Below are 18,927 nucleotides of genomic sequence, written 5' to 3'. Positions count from 1 at the left end.
ACCTTGACGTTTTAGCCAGCGTATGGCAAGGTCTCAAAATGTATGTAAAACGCTGGGGTATGCTGAACTATTGATGTTTTTTAAAGTTTTGGGCGTATAATAACGTGTTGGACGTATGCATAACGTACACAGAAAGTTTCAATCACATATAGATAACTTATACCAACGAATGCTGAGCGTGTTGTCGGCGTTCACAACCTATGCCCAACGATAGTCTAACTTATGCATAGCGCAGCAGCGTATCGCCGACGATCATGTGGCGGAGGGTATTCATAGGCTGCGGCTCGACGATTGAAATCATAACCGCACTAGACATCGAAGTGTGAAGCCGCTGTCATACCTTGACGTTTTAGCCAGCGTATGGCGACGTATGAAAAATTTGCCGAACCAAGCTGGCACACGTCAAATACGTTATGGGTAAGTTTTGTATACGTGAAGAGCACGCTGGCATACGTCGTAGTATGCTGGCATACGTCGTCATACGCCAAGTACGTCAAGAAATTTCAGCATGTTGAAAATTTTGACGTACTCGGCGTATGACACACGTTCCGCATACGCTTGGCCATAAGTTGTAGGCACGTTACGCGATCGTTGACACACGTTACTCATAAGTCGAAACACGTCGAGGTAATGGTTGGCGTCAGTGTTCCAGACTCCCTGGTTTTTTTTTTATTATTATTATTATTATTTTTTACTTCGGTATGACGGTGATGTTGACACTTCGATTTCTAGTGCAGTTATGATTTAAATCGTCAAGCGACAGCCTATTAATTATATTGTATTATAACCGCACTGGAAATCGAAGTGTCAACATCACCGTCATACCGAAGAAGAAAAAAAAAAACCAGGGAGGCTGGAATACCGACGCTAACCATTACTTTGACGTGTTTCGACTTACGAGTAACTTACAGGTAACGTGTGTGGACGTGTGTCAACGATCGCGTAACGTGCCTTCAACTTATGGCCAAGCGTATGCGAAACGTGCGAGGCATACGTCAAAAAATTTCAAGCGTGGAAAATTTGTCCAACAGCTTGGCGTACTACGACGTATGCCAGCGTGCTCTTAACATCTATAAACTTACCCATAACGTATTCGATGTGTGCCAGCGTTTTAGCCAAATTTTTCATACGTCAGGCATACGCTGGCTAAATTGTCAAGGTGTGACAGGGCCTTCAGCAATGCTGTTTGTGTGTGTCACTTTGTAAACATCACAAGTGCTGCACTTGAGCCCAGGTATGCAGGAGGAAGGGAGAAGTTACACCATCCCCGTTTTGTGGGAGTATCACTACAAATTAAAAGTAGTGGGTAGGGAGGAGGACGGTCCATTTGTCGATACCTAATGTACCACAGCCCAGGTGGGATGGAGGTGTGGTTGCAGTCACAAGTTACCTGTTGAGTGGTGGACTCACCATCAGTTATAAGTATGGGCTTGCTAGGGAGGGTGAGGGGAAGAAGGGAGGGTGAGGGGAAGAAGGGAGGGTGAGGGGAAGAAGGGAGGGCGAGGGGAAGAAGGGAGGGTGAGGGGAAGGAGGGAGGGTGAGGGGGAAGAAGGGAGGAAGGGGATGGGGGGAGAAGGTGAGGAAAGCGGAGGGAGGTGGATGAGGGGAGCGGAGGGAGGTGGATGAGGGGAGCGGAGGGAGGTGGATGAGGGGAGCGGAGGGAGGTGGATGAGGGGAGCGGTGGGAGGTGGATGAGGGGAGCGGAGGGAGGTGGATGAGGGGAGCGGAGGGAGGTGGATGAGGGAGCGGAGGGAGGTGGATGAGGGGAGCGGAGGGAGGTGGATGAGGAGCGGAGGGAGGTGGATGAGGGGAGCGGAGGGAGGTGGATGAGGGGAGCGGAGGGAGGTGGATGAGGGAGCGGAGGGAGGTGGATGAGGGGAGCGGAGGGAGGTGGATGAGGGGAGCGGAGGGAGGTGGATGAGGGGAGCGGAGGAGGTGGATGAGGGGAGCGGAGGGAGTTGGTTGAGGGGAGCGGAGGGAGGTGGATGAGGGGAGCGGAGGGAGGTGGATGAGGAGCGGAGGGAGGTGGATGAGGGGAGCGGAGGGAGGTGGATGAGGGGAGCGGAGGGAGGTGGATGAGGGGAGCGGAGGGAGGTGGATGAGGGGAGCGGAGGGAGGTGGATGAGGGGAGCGGAGGGAGGTGGATGAGGGGAGCGGAGGGAGGTGGATGAGGGGAGCGGAGGGAGGTGGATGAGGGGAGCGGAGGGAGGTGGATGAGGGGAGCGGAGGGAGGTGGATGAGGGGACGGAGGGAGGTGGATGAGGGAGCGGAGGGAGGTGGATGAGGGGAGCGGAGGGAGGTGGATGAGGGGAGCGGAGGGAGATAGATGAGGGGGAGATAGATGAGGGGGGAGATAGATGAGGGGAGATAGATGAGGGGGGAGATAGATGAGGGGAGATAGATGAGGTGGATGAGGAGGGAGGGAGGTGGATGAGGGGAGTGGGGAGTAGGATGAGGTGGATGAGTGGGGGAGGGAGGGAGGTGGATGAGTGGGGGAGGGAGGGAGGTGGATGAGTGGGGGAGGGAGGGAGGTGGATGAGTGGGGGAGGGAGGGAGGTGGATGAGTGGGGGAGGGAGGGAGGTGGATGAGTGGGGGGAGGGAGGGAGGTGGATGAGTGGGGGAGGGAGGGAGGTGGATGAGTGGGGAGGGAGGGAGGTGGATGAGTGGGGGAGGGAGGGAGGTGGATGAGTGGGGGAGGGAGGGAGGTGGATGAGTGGGGGAGGGAGGGAGGTGGATGAGTGGGGGAGGGAGGGAGGTGGATGAGTGGGGGAGGGAGGGAGGTGGATGAGTGAGGGAGGGAGGTGGATGAGTGGGGGGAGGGAGGGAGGTGGATGAGGTGGATGAGTGGGGGGAGGGAGGTGGATGAGGTGGATGAGTGGGGGGAGGGAGGTGGATGAGTGGGGGGAGGGAGGTGGACACCGAAAACACACCTCGTCTCCTTCCCTCCGAGCGTGTTCAGCCGTTTGACGCCGTTCGCTCCATTCCAAGGTACCAAGCTTCTGGTGAGTAAAAATGGTGGGCACAGTGTTCGGTTTCAAACGGCGTCCGCCTCGACGGCTCTGCGTGTTCAAAATGCCCAGCTTCGTCAACTTGTCACTCACACTCTCAAAGCAATCGCTCGTGAAGTGTTCCGAACAAAGGCGGGAACACTCGTTCGGCGTCCACGGTGTCCGTCCGACGTGTTGCATCCATTGCCGGAGTAAGGACTTCTTCTTTAACGGGAATTTATGCAAAGAAATCCCAACGTGTCGTCCCACACACTTGGTGGAGTTCTTGCAATCAGGCGCGGCGCAGAACGTCATGACTCAGGAATAAAAATAACTTTCACAATTGAAGGAAATGAGTCAATCGTCGCTCTGCTGATATTATATTATGACGTCATTCTCGACAGCGAAACGCTGATCTTATTGCGAGATCCCAAATAGGAAACGCTTAGCAGCAAGAAATCTCGCGAGATCCCAAATAGGGAACGCTTCGCAGCAAGAAGTCTCGCGAGATCCCAAAAAGGAAACGCTTAGCAGCAAGAAGTCTCGCGAGATCCCTAATAGGAAACGCTTAGCAGCGAGAAGTCTCGCGAGATCCCGAGGATACACCCCTTCTTCTTCCGCTTCTCCTTCTTCTTCCTCTCCTCTGCTCCTCATCTTCATCTTCATCTTCATCTTCATCTTCATCTTCATCTTCATCTTCATCTTCATCTTCATCTTCATCTTCATCTTCATCTTCATCTTCTTTTTACGAATGGCGTCTTTAAGTGTTCACCAACGCCAGTTTAATTCCCATTTGAAGGACGGCACACATTAATCACCTTGCTTGTCATGAAACACCAAGACGACAGTTTACACCTGGGTCGGGATTCAAACCCATACCAGATCGCTTCGAGGCGAGTGTGCTTCCTTCTCAGTGGTTGCAACTCCCAGGCCTACTATCACTTACATTGGAAAGAAAGACAAGTACTGTGTGACAAGTGACAACCTGCACCTTTTGTTCATTCTTTTTCTTTCATTTTTCATCAGACTTTACTTTAATGAAAAAATAATTCATATTTTAACTTAAAAATACTAGAAAGCATCTCAAGATGCAAAAAAGCCCGTCTGTATCCGCTTTTGTACTCAAAACTAAACTTGATTAAAGCAACAGTTAAAAAATTATATGTTTTATTAATTTGTGTTCTCCATAATCTCATAACAAATGTTTGTTGAGGATTTGATGACAAAAGCTCGATTGGTAAAAATGTCACAGTCTGGACATACACACTGGTACTGGACATAAACACTGAATCTCAATGGGAAACAAGGATTTTGATGAAAACATTTATGGCTGGTCTACCACTTCACCAATAACATCATCCTTACAATCCCTTATTCCCCACTAGTAAATGCAACTTGTTGCTTCGCTGACGGGGGTGTGAAGGGGAGGGGTGGAGAAAGAGAGAGGGGGAGGGGAGGCACACAGGATGGAGGGAAGGGAGGGGTGAGGAGGCAGAGAGGATGGAGGAAAGGGAGGGGTGAGGAGGCAGAGAGGATGGAGGAAAGGGAGGGGTGAGGAACACTCGGATTTATCAGTGCCTGGTGGCCTCATGACCAGGCATTCAGAAGGGACCCGAGTGTTTCCTCTCGTGGAAAGCCTTGAACCCCAGATCCACAAAAATATTGTTACAGGTTCGCCAGCCATGTCATAAGTGGCTTCTCTCAGACCCACTTCCTGACTTTTGACCCTGAAGTCGACGAGCCGCAGATAACTACGCAGCATGGCGAGTTGAAAAGCAACCACAGGCACTGTCTGAAATAATTAATTCTGGTGGGGTCCTCGCATCGGAATCCCACATTACCTCCCTGGTGAATTGATTAACCTTCAGCGGAAATGTTGGCCACTGTCTACCATAGCCAACCAGTGGGATGAAACTACATCTAACATCTACAGACTACATCTAACCAATGGTGAAAGAGACAATTGAGTAGTTTGGAAATAACAGGTCTCGGTTGAATCAAGCACATATTTATGAGGATATGGAGTATGACTTGAGAAAGATCTTAGCCCTTATGCACATAAGCCCCTTAGACAGTTAACCTTATCACTAAACAAGACATAGGTGGCTCAGACATCTGGGAAATTAGATAAGAAAGGGGATAAATCGAGGGAAGAAGGGTATGGATTTTTACCTTGGCCTCACCCAGACGTAAACTAGATGGCTCAGCGTATCAAACGAGGTGTAAGGTACATTGACTGAGAAGTGAGGTGCGAGGTGCAGTGTGGTGCGGTGGCGTATAGTGCAAGCTCTGAATGTGTGAGTCAATGAGGTGAATGTGCTGGAAGATGCAAGGGTACAGTATATGGTGTGTGTAAGAAAGATGTGTAAGAGAAATAAGTTTTGCTGGCTTGGTCAGTGCTCGTTCGGCTTGGCCCTGTGCAGCGCCCGCTTCACTTGGTGCTCTGCTCGTTCAACTTGGCACTGTGCAGCACCCCTTAGACAGTCAACCACTCCACTTGGTGGTCTGCTCATTCCACTTGGCGCTGTGCAGCGCCCGTTCCGCTTGGTGCTCTGCTCGTTCTGCTTGGTGCTGTGCAGCATGGGACTCGATCGACCAAGCCAGGCCCCTCTCTCCAGGTCATGAACTCTGTACTTCAGAGCGCAGCAATGACTCTTTGGTCTGGACTTCCTCCTTGACTCTCAATTCCTGACTCTGCACCCAGCACCGACTGACTGACTGACTCTCTTCGCGAACTGTTCCGTCAGGGTCTTTATTTCCCTTTATACTGTCTCCAACCACATTGGCTCCTTGGCATCAAACCATGCCGATTCCCTACCGGGCAATGATCGAGTGGTGCAGCGCACAGGGGTGGGGCCGCTGGAACCTTCAGTGGCATGGCACAGTTTGGAGGACACTTGTAGCACTGAAATGGCACAGTGTGGAGGACGCTTGTCATGCTGAAATGGTTATTACTCAGTAAAAGCACTGTTTAAATGAAGTGGTTTGGAAGTGAAGCATGACAATGGGTGTTTAAGAATGGAGTATGAGAAATTGGTTTGAGTACAGAGCTGTGAATGTTCGAGAAGGGGGTTTGAGTACGAAGTGGTGAATAAGGGTTCCTGAGTGAGGTTTGACTATGAGGAAGAGCACAAAGGGGATAGTTGCTCCCCTCCCTCCTCTCTCTCCCCTCCCCTCCCCCGTTAATATCCCTATCAGCGAAGCAATGGGTTGTATTTGTAAGTGTATATATATATATATATATATATATATATATATATATATATATATATATATATATATATATATATTGTTAAATTTGTGGGGGGAGTGTTAGATATTCCCATAGCGCAGATATGAATGTATAAAGTAGCATGGTCCGTGTGCGAGTAGATAGCCATCTCGATGTATCAGTCGGGAAATGTTACCTAAAGAATTGCCTTGTTTGCATGTGCACCATACATATTGTCAGGTCAGGCCAGATTAGATCTGTGACTTGCTACAGGTACCATGTAAACCTGTACTAACCTGTTCCATGGTCGGGTTGTCGGCGACTAAACCGTCTCCCCCACCAGGTTTTCTGGTGAGGATGCTGTTTGGATATGGACACCCAGCAGGATTAAAAACAAAACCTGTCAAAGGGCGGAGGAGCTCCTTGTGAGCCAACGGCCATCCGTATCTCATGCCCAACTGTGTCTGCGGACGTCCTCCTGCAGTTGGGTTACTTCTTATTAGGAGGTTGGTGGCAGGATTTGCACTCTGGCCACCTTAAAACCCTTCATTCCGCAAAACACAAAAACGCAAAGAAATCTGAAAACCCACTCCGTGGGAGTACCTCCTGTGTAGCTTCCCTTCGCAGGGCAGCTCACCAGATGACGGGATTGGGGCAAAGCCTTCGGGACCCCCAATCTTTGATGATAGGAGGGAAACCACGGGGTAACATCCCTGGGTCAGATTGTGGGAGAATGTGTCGGAGTGGTGCTGAGGTGTCGTCCACCAGACGGCAGTCTCTGTGGGTTAACCTGAGGCGGTCTCTTCGGGTGGGTGCCTGGAATGTCCTATCCCTAAGAGAGGATGATCACCTGTCTCTCTTATTATCTGTGCTCAAGCGTGTGGACATCGGTATTGCAGCTCTCTCTGAGGTTCGGAGACCAGATTGCGGCGAGATAATGGTGGGTGGTTACACCTACTATTGGTCTGGTCGCTCTGATGGTTACCATACTCAAGGAGTTGCTGTAGCTGTGTCCAATAAGCTGACTCCAATAATAATTGAGGTAACACCGGTCAACGAGCGTATTATGAGACAAAGGATTCGTCACTCCTTTTAGGTGTCATTTCCCTGGTCTCTATTTATGCTCCGACTGTGGCGAGTGACCTCACCGTGAAAGATGCATTTTACGCAACGCTCGAGTCTGTGGTTGATCAGTGGCCCAGACGAGATACAATTCGAGTCTTGGGGGATTTCAATGCATCGATTGGAACTGGATGGATGATGGATCCTAGGCTGGATGTTGCCAAGCTCAGGGATGAGAGAGTAGCTGAGGAGTTTGCGAACAGGCTGAGTGGACACTTGGGGGGTCTGGGTGCTTTGGGGGGTCCTGAAGAGTTGTGGAGCACCTTCAAGACCACCGTCCTTGATGTTGCCGGTGGATGCATTGGAGTTCACCGCAGGGCAAAGAAGAATTTTGTCTCTCAAGGGACACTGGATACCATTGACCAGAGTCGCAGGGCCAGGCTGAATGGCAGAGCTGAGCTGTTCAGGGAGCTGAGGCGTAAAACTGTACGTGCACTGAGGGTGGACAAGCAGGCCTATGTGCGAGGAATCTGTGAGGGGGTAGAGCATCACCTGTGGACAGGTAATTTCTCGTCCCGCTTACAGGGGAATTCGCGCATTACGTTCATCCAAGCCCATCCCTTGGAGCACTGCAGTTCGAGCAGAGAGTGGTAGGCTCTTGACAGAGGAGTCTGAAGTGAAGGCCCGCTGGGCCGGTTACTTTGAGCGGTTGTACCAGGCTGATCCCCCAGCTGTCGAGTTGGACGTCAAGGGTGTTACAATCCCTGTTGCTGACCCTCGAATCAACCGTGGTCCACCATCGCTTGTGGAAACACGGGCTGCGGTGAACCAGTTGAAACGGGGCAAAGCTCCAGGGATCTGTGACATCCATGCTGAATTTCTCAAGGCTGGTGGAAATGCTGCACTCGTGTCGTTGCATGCAGTTTTGTGCTCTGCCTGGAACACAGGCATCATCCCAACTGACTGGAAGAGGGGCCTTGTCCCTCTCTGGAAAGGGAAGGTTGATCGCCAAGACTGCAACAACTACCGAGGGGTGACGCTGCTCTCAGTGCCGGGCAAGGTCTTTGCTCGGATAATTCTTGATAGGGTTCGCCACCATCTGCTTGAGCACCAGCGTCCAGAGCAGTCAGGCTTTACACCAAAGAGGTCAACGATTGACCGTATCCTTGCACTTCGTGTCCTCACCGAACGCAGACGAGAGTTTCGGTAGGGGCTGCTTGCAGCCTATGTTGATCTCTGTAAAGTGTTCGATTCAGTGAATCGGGATGTCCTCTGGAGGATTCTTGGTCTTCGTGGGGTGCCACCGAAACTGATTGATCTGATGTCTGAACTCTACTCTGGTACTGAGAGTGCTGTGAAGTGTGGTGGTACCATCTCTGACTTATTTCCAGTTGTTACTGGAGTTCGTCAGGGATGTGTACTTGCCCCCACACTTTTCAGCACTTGTATGGACTGGATTTTTGGGAGGGTGTCGGAGAGATCAAGTTGCGGTGCATCGTTTGGCAATGTCAAGATCTCGGACCTTGATTTTGCAGATGATGCAGTCATCTTTGCGTAGACTTTAGACATCCTCTTGGGGGCCCTCGAGGTGCTGAAAGAGGAGTCGGAGCCGTTGGGATTACGGATTTCTTGGGTCAAAACTAAGATCCAGGCTTTCGGTGACATCTTGGATGCTGCTGTCCTGTCTGTGTCTGTTTGTGGTGAGGATGTTGAGGTCGTGGATAGATTCACTTACCTTGGCAGTGATATTCATGTCTCCGCAGGTTGTGAGCCGGAGGTCAATAGACATCTGGGTCGGGCCTGGGGAGTCATGGATTCACTGGATCATAGGGTGTGGCGCTGCCGGTACCTGTGCGGGAGGACGAAAGTCCGAGTCTTCAGGTCCTTGGTACTTCCAGTCTTGCTCTATGGGTGCGAGACTTGGACTTTGACCAAGGATCTGAGACGGAGACTTAATTCCTTTGGTACCAGGTCTCTTCGGAGAATCCTTGGATATCGCTGGTCGGATTTTGTGTCCAACGAGCGGTTGCTGAGAGAGACTCGGATGAGATTTGTTACCTGCATAGTCCGTGAGCGTCAGCTGCGGCTGTATGGGCATGTGGCTCGTTTTCCTGATGCTGATCCTGCTCACCAGATTCTCTCAGCGAGGGAGTCTCATGAGTGGAGGAGGCCAGTGGGCCGACCACGTGCCTCATGGTTGCAGCAGGTTGACCATCATCTCAAGGAGATGGGGATGGGCCTGGCATCTGCCTGGGGGATGGCCAGACGGAGGCCCCTGGAGTACCGGCGGAAAGTGGACGCAGCGACGCGCTGTTCTGGCACATGCTCCCATACCTGACCTGACCTGATTGGAACTGATAGGGATGGTCATGAGACGTGTGTTGATCCCCATGGGTCTGGAACTGTGAACCTGAATAACACTAAGTCCCTTGACTTTGCAAGAAGTCATGGACTTAGGGTGGCTGGTTCATGGTTTCAGCGTCCACAAGCACATCGCTGGACTTGGTATTCCAACGCTGGCGGTGTGGCAAAGAAGATTGACCATGTCCTCATTGATGGTCGCTGGAGGATGATCCAGAACTGCAGGGTCTACCGGAGTGCTCAGTTCCTTAATGCTGACCACCGGCTTGTTGTAGCAACTCTGAAGTTGCACCTTAAATCCAGGAGAATGGTACCATCCCAGCCTAGGCTGGATGTTGGCAAGCTCAAGGATGAGAGGGTAGCTGAGGAGTTTCGAACAGGCTGAGTGGAGATTTGAGGAGTCTGGGTGCTTTGGAAGGTCCTGAAGAGTTGTGGAGAGCCTTAAAGACCACCGTCCTTGATGTTGTCGGTGGATGTCCTGGAACTCACCGGAGGTCAAAGAAGAATTTTGTCTCTCAAGGGACACTGGATACCATTGCCCAGATTCGCAGGGCCAGGCTGAATGGCAGAGCTAAGCTGCTCAGGGAGCTGAGGCGTAAAACTGTACGTGCTCCAGGGGTGGACAAGGAGGCGTATGTGTGAGGAATCTGTGAGGGGGTAGAGCATCACCTGTGGTCAAGGGATTCTCATCCTTCTTCCAGGGGAATTCTTGCATTGCGTTCCTCCAAGCCTATCCCTCGGTGTACTGCAGCGAGAGCAGAGGGTGGTAGGCTCTTGACAGAGGAGTCCGAAGTGAAGGCCCGCCGGGCCGGTTACTTTGAGCGGTTGTACCAGGTTGATCCACCAGCTGTCGAGTTGGACATCAGGGGTGTTACAATCCCTGTTGCTGACCCTCCAATCAACTGTGGTCCACCTTTGCTTGTGGGAACATGGGCTGTGGTGAACTGGTTAAAATGGGGTAAAGCTCCAGGGATCTGTGGCATCCATGCTGAACTTCTCAAGGCTGGTGGAAATGCTGCACTCGTGTCGTTGCATGCAGTTCTGTGCTCTGCCTGGAACACAGGCATCATCCCAACTGACTGGAAGAGGGGCCTTGTTGTCCTCCTCTGGAAAGGGAAGGGTGATTGTCAAGACTGCAACAACTACCGAGGGGTGACGCTGCTCTCAATGCCGGGTAAGGTCTTTGCTCAGATAATTCTTGATAGGGTTCGCCACCATCTGCTTGAGCACCAGCGTCCAGAGCAGTCAGGCTTTACACCAAAGAGGTCAACGATTGACCGTATCCTTGCTCTTTGGGTCCTCATCGAACGCAGACGAGAGTTTTGGCAGGGGTTGCTTGCAGCCTATGTTGATCTCTGTAAAGCGTTCAATTCTGTGAATCGGGATGCCCTCTGGAGGATTCTAGGTCTTCGTGGGGTGTCACCAAAACTGATCGATCTGATGTCTGAACTCTACTCTGGTACTGAGAGTGCTGTGAGATGTGGTGGTACCATCTCTGACTTATTTCCATTTGTTACTGGAGTTCATCAGGGGTGTGTACTGGCCCCACACTTTTCAGCACTTGTATGGACTGGATTCTATGGAGGATGTTGGAGAGAGAGATCAAGCTGCGGTGCATCGTTTTGGAATGTCAAGATTTCTGACCTTGATTTTGCAGATTATGCAGTCATCTTTGCGGAGACTTTAGATATCCTTTTGGGGGCCCTCGAGGTGCTGAATGAGGAGTTGGAGCCCCTGGGATTACGGGTGTCCTGGGTCAAAACTAAGATCCAGGCTTTCAATGACATCTTGTATGCCGCTGTCCTAGTGTCCTGTCTGTGCTTGTTTGTGGTGAGGATGTTGAGGTCATGGAGAGATTCACTTACCTTGGCAGTGATATTCATGTCTCTGCCGGCTGTGAGTCAGAGGTCAATCGACATCTGGGTCGGGCCTGGGGAGTCATGGATTCACTGGATCATGGGGTGTGGCGCTGCCGGTACCTGTGCGGGAGGACGAAAGTCCAAGTCTTCAGGTCCTTGGTGCTTCCAGTCTTGCTCTATGGATGCGAGACTGACCAAGGATCTGAGACGGAGACTTAATTCCTTTGGTACCAGGTCTCTTCGGAGAATCCTTGGCTATCGCTGGTCAGATTTTGTGTCCAACGAGCGGTTGCTGAGAGAGACTCGGATGAGATTTGTTACCTGTACAGTCTGTGAGCGTCAGCTGCGCCTGTGTGGACATGTGGCTCGTTTTCGTGCGCTGATCCTACTCACCAGATTCTCTCAGCGAGGGAGTCTCATGAGTGGAGGAGGCCAGTGTGCCGACCACGTGCCTCGTGGTTGCAGCAGGTTGACCAGAATCTCAAGGAGATGCGGATGGGCCTGGCATCTGCCTGGGGGATGGCCAGACGGAGGCGCCTGGAGTTCCAGCGGAAAGTGGACGCAGCGACGCGCTGTTCTGGCGCATGCTCCCATACCTGACCTGACTATACAGGGGGTGGTGCACGGTAATAATTAGTTCAGGATCATGGTTGAGGAAATCGTGTGTATCACCCCCGACGTCAGCCTCTACCGGGGGTGCCGGGAGATTTGGCACGAGAGTAAGGGGAGGAGCATTTGACACCTCCCAGGGGGGCGGACCTATGGGTCGCCTCGGAGGAGTGGAGCCTTGCCCTGGGAGAGGAAAGGGAGGAGTTAATCGGGCAGTCGGTGAGGTTGAGGAAAAACGTCCAGGTCTGGTTTGAGAACAACACGATCGGGCACGTGTGACGGTGTGAGAGAGGCGTGTTGAGTTCGGAGGACAAAATATATGCCTGAGGAGAACCGTCGGCTTCTGAGGAAAATACGACGAGGAGAGTTTTTGAGGAGGTCATCTTGCCTGCCTGTCTTGGTCCTGTGCCTGTTCGTCCTGCCGACCTGCCCATGTGCCTTCACCTCATCGTCCTGCTTCTCGTCCCTCCTCATCGCCCCACTGCCGCCAGAGCTGAGTTCCCCCAGTTTTTGTTCCCTTTTTTTCCCCCGTCCGTGACCGAGACCCAGTGAGGCGCCTTCGTTTCTTTCGATTCATTTTTACCTCATTGTACATAATTATTTATTTATTGCATTCCCCTCCCTCCCCAACTCGCTGTCGTCTCTTCCATCGCGATTACATCATCCCTGGTTCTTTCTGTTGTTTTGAGTTACGGGAAATAAACCCGTTGGTTTTAAAAGCCGAAAGGTTTCTTGTGTCTCTCCTCACGAGCCGCACGCACGTTGTCCCGCCATCATTTGGAACTTCGTCTGAGGGAGTAAACCGCCAGTTCACCTGATCTGCCCAGCATCGGTGTTAACTGACCTGGACACGAATATATATATATATATATATATATATATATATATATATATATATATATATATATATATATATATATATATATATATATATATATATATATATATATATATACTGTATATATTTATTTATTTATATATACAGTATACGAGGTGTGTTCAAAAAGTATCCAACCTTAATTTTTTATGCGTAAACAAATGAAGCAAGGGAGGCGTGGTTTGGTGCACGTATGTAGGCGATCCTAATCCGTATGCGTGAATATTTTCCCGCCTGCAGAAGCTGTCAGTCGCCGACAGACCGCCGATGAGTGAGGAAGTGTAAGTGAGCGCCGTCGGATTTTCGTTTTTGACAAAATGACGGAAAAACTTGAACAACGCTACTGCATTAAATTTTGTGTAAAGCTTGGCGATTCCCAAGTGGAAACAATCCGCAAGATTCAACAGGCCTTCGGGAATGAAGCAATGGGCACCACACAGATAAAAGAGTGGTACCACCACTTCATGGTCGCACATCAGTGGAAAGTGAAGCATGTTCTGGTAGGCCCTCAACCTCCCGAAATGAGATAGATCGTCATTGACCAAGTGATGTGCAGGATGTGCAGGATAGCTGGTGCAGGATCGTCGAATCACGATCAGAAAACTTGCAGACGAGGCGGGCGTCAGCATTGGATCCGTTCATTCCATTGTGACTGAGGATTTGGGCTTAAGGAGAATCTCAGCGAAGTTCGTGCCAAAGCTGCTAACGATCGAGCAGAAGCAACTCCGTTTGGAGATCGCACAGGACATGCTGGAGACTGTGAACAGCGATCCCAACTTCTTCAACACAGTGATCACTGGCGATGAGACCACAGTGATTCGTCATTTTGTCAAAAACGAAAATCCGACGGCGCTCACTTACACTTCCTCACTCATCGGCGGTCTGTCGGTCACTGACAGCTTCTGCAGGCGGGAAAATATTCACGCATACGGATTAGGATTGCCTACATACGTGCACCAAACCACTCCTCCCTAGCTTCATTTGTTTACGCACAAAAATTAAGGTTGGATACTTTTTGAACACACCTCGTATATATATTTATTTATTTATATATATATATATATATATATATATATATATATATATATATATATATATATATATATATATATATCATTCCAGCAGTGTGTGTGCGTGTGCGTGTGTGTGTGTGTGTGTGTATGTGTGTATGTCTCTGACCACTGTTTCTCGACAACCACTGGTCCGATCTAATTGAAACTTGCTAGGTATATTGCTGGGGCCCTGTGGATGTGCCCTTTCAAGGTTTGATATTAATCGGACAAGTGCTTCCCAAGTTATGGCCATTTATTTACCAACCAATGACAGGACACGTTGCTGCGTCGGCGTGGCCGATGGGAAGAGATTCTGAGCCGCATTCCTCATTACGGGTTACAACGTACGGACTTCAGGATAGTGTATCTATCTATAATTCCAGCAATCTCTGTGTGTGTGTGTGTGTCTGTGTGTGTGTGTGACCGCTGTTTCTCGACAACCTCTGGTCCGATTTAATTGAAACTTGCAAGGTATATTGCTGGGGACCTGAGGATGTGCCTTTTCAAGGTTTGATATTAATCGGACAAGTGCTTCCCAAGTTATGGCCATTTATTTACCAAACCAATGGGAAGACACGTTGTTGCGTGGGCGTGGCCGATGGGGAAGGGAAGCACAGCCACGTTCCCCATTACGGGTTACAACGTACGGGCTTCCGGAGAGTGATGACTTTGTGTATTCTAATAATTTCTCGATTTCTTATGCACATTTATAGATAAACACAATGCCCCAAGTTATGATTGTTTTCATATTAGACGGTGTATAAATTTCGGTAACATCAGAGTGCTGGTGTGCTCTGAACCAGGAAGTAAATTTTTTATCTCTCTTCTCTTTTCTTTTTGTTTTTCCTTGCCACGACATTGCGAAAAGGTAAAATACGTTGGCGCTAATTGAATAATTGGGTATTAAAAATAAATTGCGAATAATCGTCACTGCGAATAATATCGAACTTCCGGGTCACGCACGTACGGGCACATGAGAGCGAAGAAACGGCCTGTGTGGTTTATTTATTTATTTATTTATTATTATTATTATTATTATTATTATTATTATTATTATTATTATTTTTTTTTTTTTACGGGCACGTACTAGTTCTAATAATTTCTCGATTTCTTAAGCGTATTTATGGATAAACACAATGCCCCAATCCAGTCGTCGTTTACAAGAGCGAAGGAACGGCCCTGTGTGGTTGTTTGAAAGGTTTTTTGGGTTTTTTTTTTTTAAATTTATTATTACTATTTTTTTTTTTGCACGTACGTTTCAAAAAATTTTTTTTTCTCTTCTCTTCTCTTTGTGTTTTTCCTTGCGATTAAATTGCGAAAAGGCAAAATACGTTTGCGCTAATTGAATAATTGGCCATTAAAACGAAATTGCGAATAATCTTAACTGCGATATGCAAACTTCCGGACAGTGAGGACTTAACTTCCGGACTTCCGGATAGTAATGACTTGCTGTATTCTTCTCGATTTTCTTTCTCGATTTATCGACTTTGAAAGAATACAGTATCTCGATTTCTGTACTCTCTCGATTTCTTTCTCGATTTATTAACCTCCGCCACCTTCGAAGATGGATGGAGGTTACTGTTTTCACCCCTTTCTGTTTGTTTGTTTGTTTGTGTACAGTATTACGGAAAAACTCCTCGACGGATTTCGACGAAACTTGGTGGGGGGGTTAGGTATGGTCCAAGGATCATGCCATTAAATTTTGGACTTGGACCCCCCCCCTCAAAAAAAATTGTGAGAGAAAATTATTTTTTTTTGCATTTCTACATGTTTTAAGTGATTTCCAACCCCCCTCCCCAAAAAAATTGTTACCCCCCCCCCAAAAAATAGAGATTTTTTTTGCATTTCTACATGTTTTAAGTGATTTCCAACCCCCCCAAAAAATTACCTCCCCCCCCAAAAATTGTTCGAGAATTTTTTTTTTTGCATTTATTCATGTTTGAAGTGATTTCCAACCACCCCCCAAAAAAATTGTGAGAGAAATTTTTTTTTGCATTTCTACATGTTTTAAGTGATTTCCAACCCCTCTAAAAAATTGTTACCCCCCCCCAAAAAAATTGTTTGAGAAAATTTTTTTTTTTGCATTTCTACATGTTTTAAGTGATTTCCAACCCCCCCCACAAAAAAAATTGTTAGAGAATTTTTTTTTTTTGCATTTCTACATGTTTTAAGTAATTTTCAACCCTCCCCAAAAAATTGTTACCCCCCCCAAAAAAGGGGGGGGAATTTTTTTGCATTTCTACATGTTTTAAGTGATTTCCAACCCCCCCCCAAAAAAATTGTTATCCCACCCAAAAAAAATTGTTCGAGAAAAAAAAATGTTTTTTTTGCATTTCTACATGTTTTAAGTGATTTCCACCCCCCCTCAAAAAAAATTGTTAGAGAATTTTTTTTTTTTTGCATTTCTACATGTTTTAAGTGATTTCCAACCCCCCCCCAAAAAAATTGTTACCCCTCCAAAAAATAGAGATTTTTTTGCATTTCTACATGTTTTAAGTGATTTCCAACCCCCAAAAAAATTGTTAGAGAAAAAAATTTTTTTTTTGCATTTCTACATGTTTTAAGTGAATTCCAACTCCCCCCAAAAAAATTTGTTAGATAATTTTTTTTTTTGCATTTCTACATGTTTTAAGTAATTTTCAACCCTCCCCAAAAAATTGTTACCCCCCCCCAAAAAAAGGGGGGGAATTTTTTTGCATTTCTACATGTTTTAAGTGATTTCCAACCCCCCCCCAAAAAAATTGTTATCCCACCCAAAAAAAATTGTTCGAGAAAAAAATTTTTTTTTTTGCATTTCTACATGTTTTAAGTGATTTGCACCACCCCCCCTAAAAAAAAATTGTTAGAGAAAAATTTTTTTTTTTGCATTTCTACATGTTTTAAGTGATTTCCAACCCCCTCCCTCAAAAAAAAATTGTTACCCCCCCCCAAAAAATTGAGATTTTTTTTTTGCATTTATGCATATTTTAAGTGATTTCCAACCCCCCAAAAAATTGTTAGAGAAAAGATTTTTTTTGCATTTCTACATGTTTTAAGTGAATTCCAACCCCCCAAAAAAATTGTTACCCCCCAAAAAAAGGAGATTTTTTTTTGCCATTTCTACATGTTTTAAGTGATTCCGACCCCCCCGCCCACAAAAAAAATTGTTACCCACCCAAAAAAAATTGTTAGAGAAAAATTTTCTTTTTTTTGCATTTCTACATGTTTTAAGTGATTTCCAACCCCCCCAAAAAAATTGTTACCCCACCCAAAGAAAATTGTTAGAGAAAAAAAATGTTTTTTTTGCATTTCTACATATTTTAAGTGATTTCCACCTCTCAAAAAAAAATTGTTAGACAATTTTTTTTTTTTTTGCATTTCTACATGTTTTAAGTGAATTCCAACCCCCCCCAAAAAATTTGTTAGAGAATTTTTTTTTTTTTGCATTTCTACATGTTTTAAGTAATTTTCAACCCCCCAAAAAATTGTTACCCCCCCAAAAAAGGGGGAATTTTTTTTTGCATTTCTACATGTTTTAAGTGATTTCCAACCTCCCCCCAAAAAAAATTTGTTAGAGAATTTTTTTTTTTGCATTTCTACATGTTTTAAGTAATTTTCAACCCCCCCCAAAAAAGGGGGAATTTTTTTTTGCATTTCTACATGTTTTAAGTGATTTTCAACCCCCCCCAAAAAATTGTTACCCCACCCCAAAAAAATTGTTCGAGAAAAACAAATGTTTTTTTTGCATTTCTACATGTTTTAAGTGATTTCAACCCCTCCCCAAAAAATTGTTACCCCCACCCCAAAAAAAAATAGAGATTTTTTTGCATTTCTACATGTTTTAAGTGATTTCCAACTCCTCAAAAAAATTACCTCCCCCCCCAAAAAAATGGTTGGAGAAAATTTTTTTTTTTTTTGCATTTCATGTTTTAAGTGATTTCCAACCCCCCAAAAATTGTTAGAGAAAATTTTTTTTTTTTGCATTTCTATATGTTTTAAGTGAATTCCAACCCCCCCAAAGATTGTTACCCCCCAAAAAGGGGAATTTTTTTTGCATTTCTACATGTTTTAAGTGATTTCCAACCCCCAAAAAAATTGTTAGAGAAAAAAATGTTTTTTGCATTTCTACATGTTTTAAGTGATTTCCAACCCCCCCCCAAAAAAATTTGTTAGAGATTTTTTTTTTTGCATTTCTACATGTTTTAAGTGATTTCCAACCCCCCCCAAAAAAAATTGTTATCCCACCCAAAAAAAATTGTTCGAGAAAAAAAAATGTTTTTTTGCATTTCTACATGTTTTAAGTGATTTCCACCCCCCCCTCAAAAAAAATTGTTAGAGAAATTGTTTTTTTTTGCATTTCTACATGTTTTAAGTGATTTCCAACCCAGCGCCCCAAAAAAATTGTTACCCCCCCAAAAAATAGAGATTTTTTTGCATTTCTACATGTTTTAAGTGATTTCCAACCCCCCCCCCAAAAAAATTGTTCGAGAAAAAAATTTTTTTTTTTCATTTCTACATGTTTTAAGTGAATTCCAACTCCCCCCAAAAAAATTTGTTAGATAATTTTTTTTTTTGCATTTCTACATGTTTTAAGTAATTTTCAACCCTCCCCAAAAAATTGTTACCCCCCCCCAAAAAAAGGGGGGGAATTTTTTTGCATTTCTACATGTTTTAAGTGATTTCCAACCCCCCCCCAAAAAAATTGTTATCCCACCCAAAAAAAATTGTTCGAGAAAAATTTTTTTTTTTGCATTTCTACATGTTTTAAGTGATTTGCACCACCCCCCTCAAAAAAAATTGTTAGAGAAAAATTTTTTTTTTTGCATTTCTACATGTTTTAAGTGATTTCCAACCCCCTCCCCAAAAAAATTGTTACCCCCCCAAAAATTGAGATTTTTTTGCATTTCACCATGTTTTAAGTGATTTCCA

At 46.6% G+C, this 18,927-nt stretch overlaps 1 protein-coding gene across 1 annotated transcript in view; it reads right to left on the bottom strand.

Moving 5' to 3' along the window:
- Positions 1-3,476, bottom strand: part of LOC147009981 (uncharacterized) — a 47,210-nt gene extending 43,734 nt beyond the window's left edge. The window contains exon 1 of the mRNA XM_085863277.1: positions 2,932-3,476. Coding sequence (XP_085719403.1) covers positions 2,932-3,303 — 372 coding nt within the window. The 5' untranslated portion in view covers positions 3,304-3,476. The remainder of the gene's footprint in view (positions 1-2,931) is intronic.
- Positions 3,477-18,927: the final 15,451 nt, after the last annotated feature.

The sequence above is a fragment of the Eptatretus burgeri genome, chromosome 17 (genome assembly GCF_056783735.1).
Source record: "Eptatretus burgeri isolate ZD-2024b chromosome 17, Ebu_testis_v1, whole genome shotgun sequence".
Lineage (NCBI taxonomy): Eukaryota > Metazoa > Chordata > Myxini > Myxiniformes > Myxinidae > Eptatretus > Eptatretus burgeri.
This window is presented reverse-complemented; position numbering and strand designations above follow the sequence as displayed.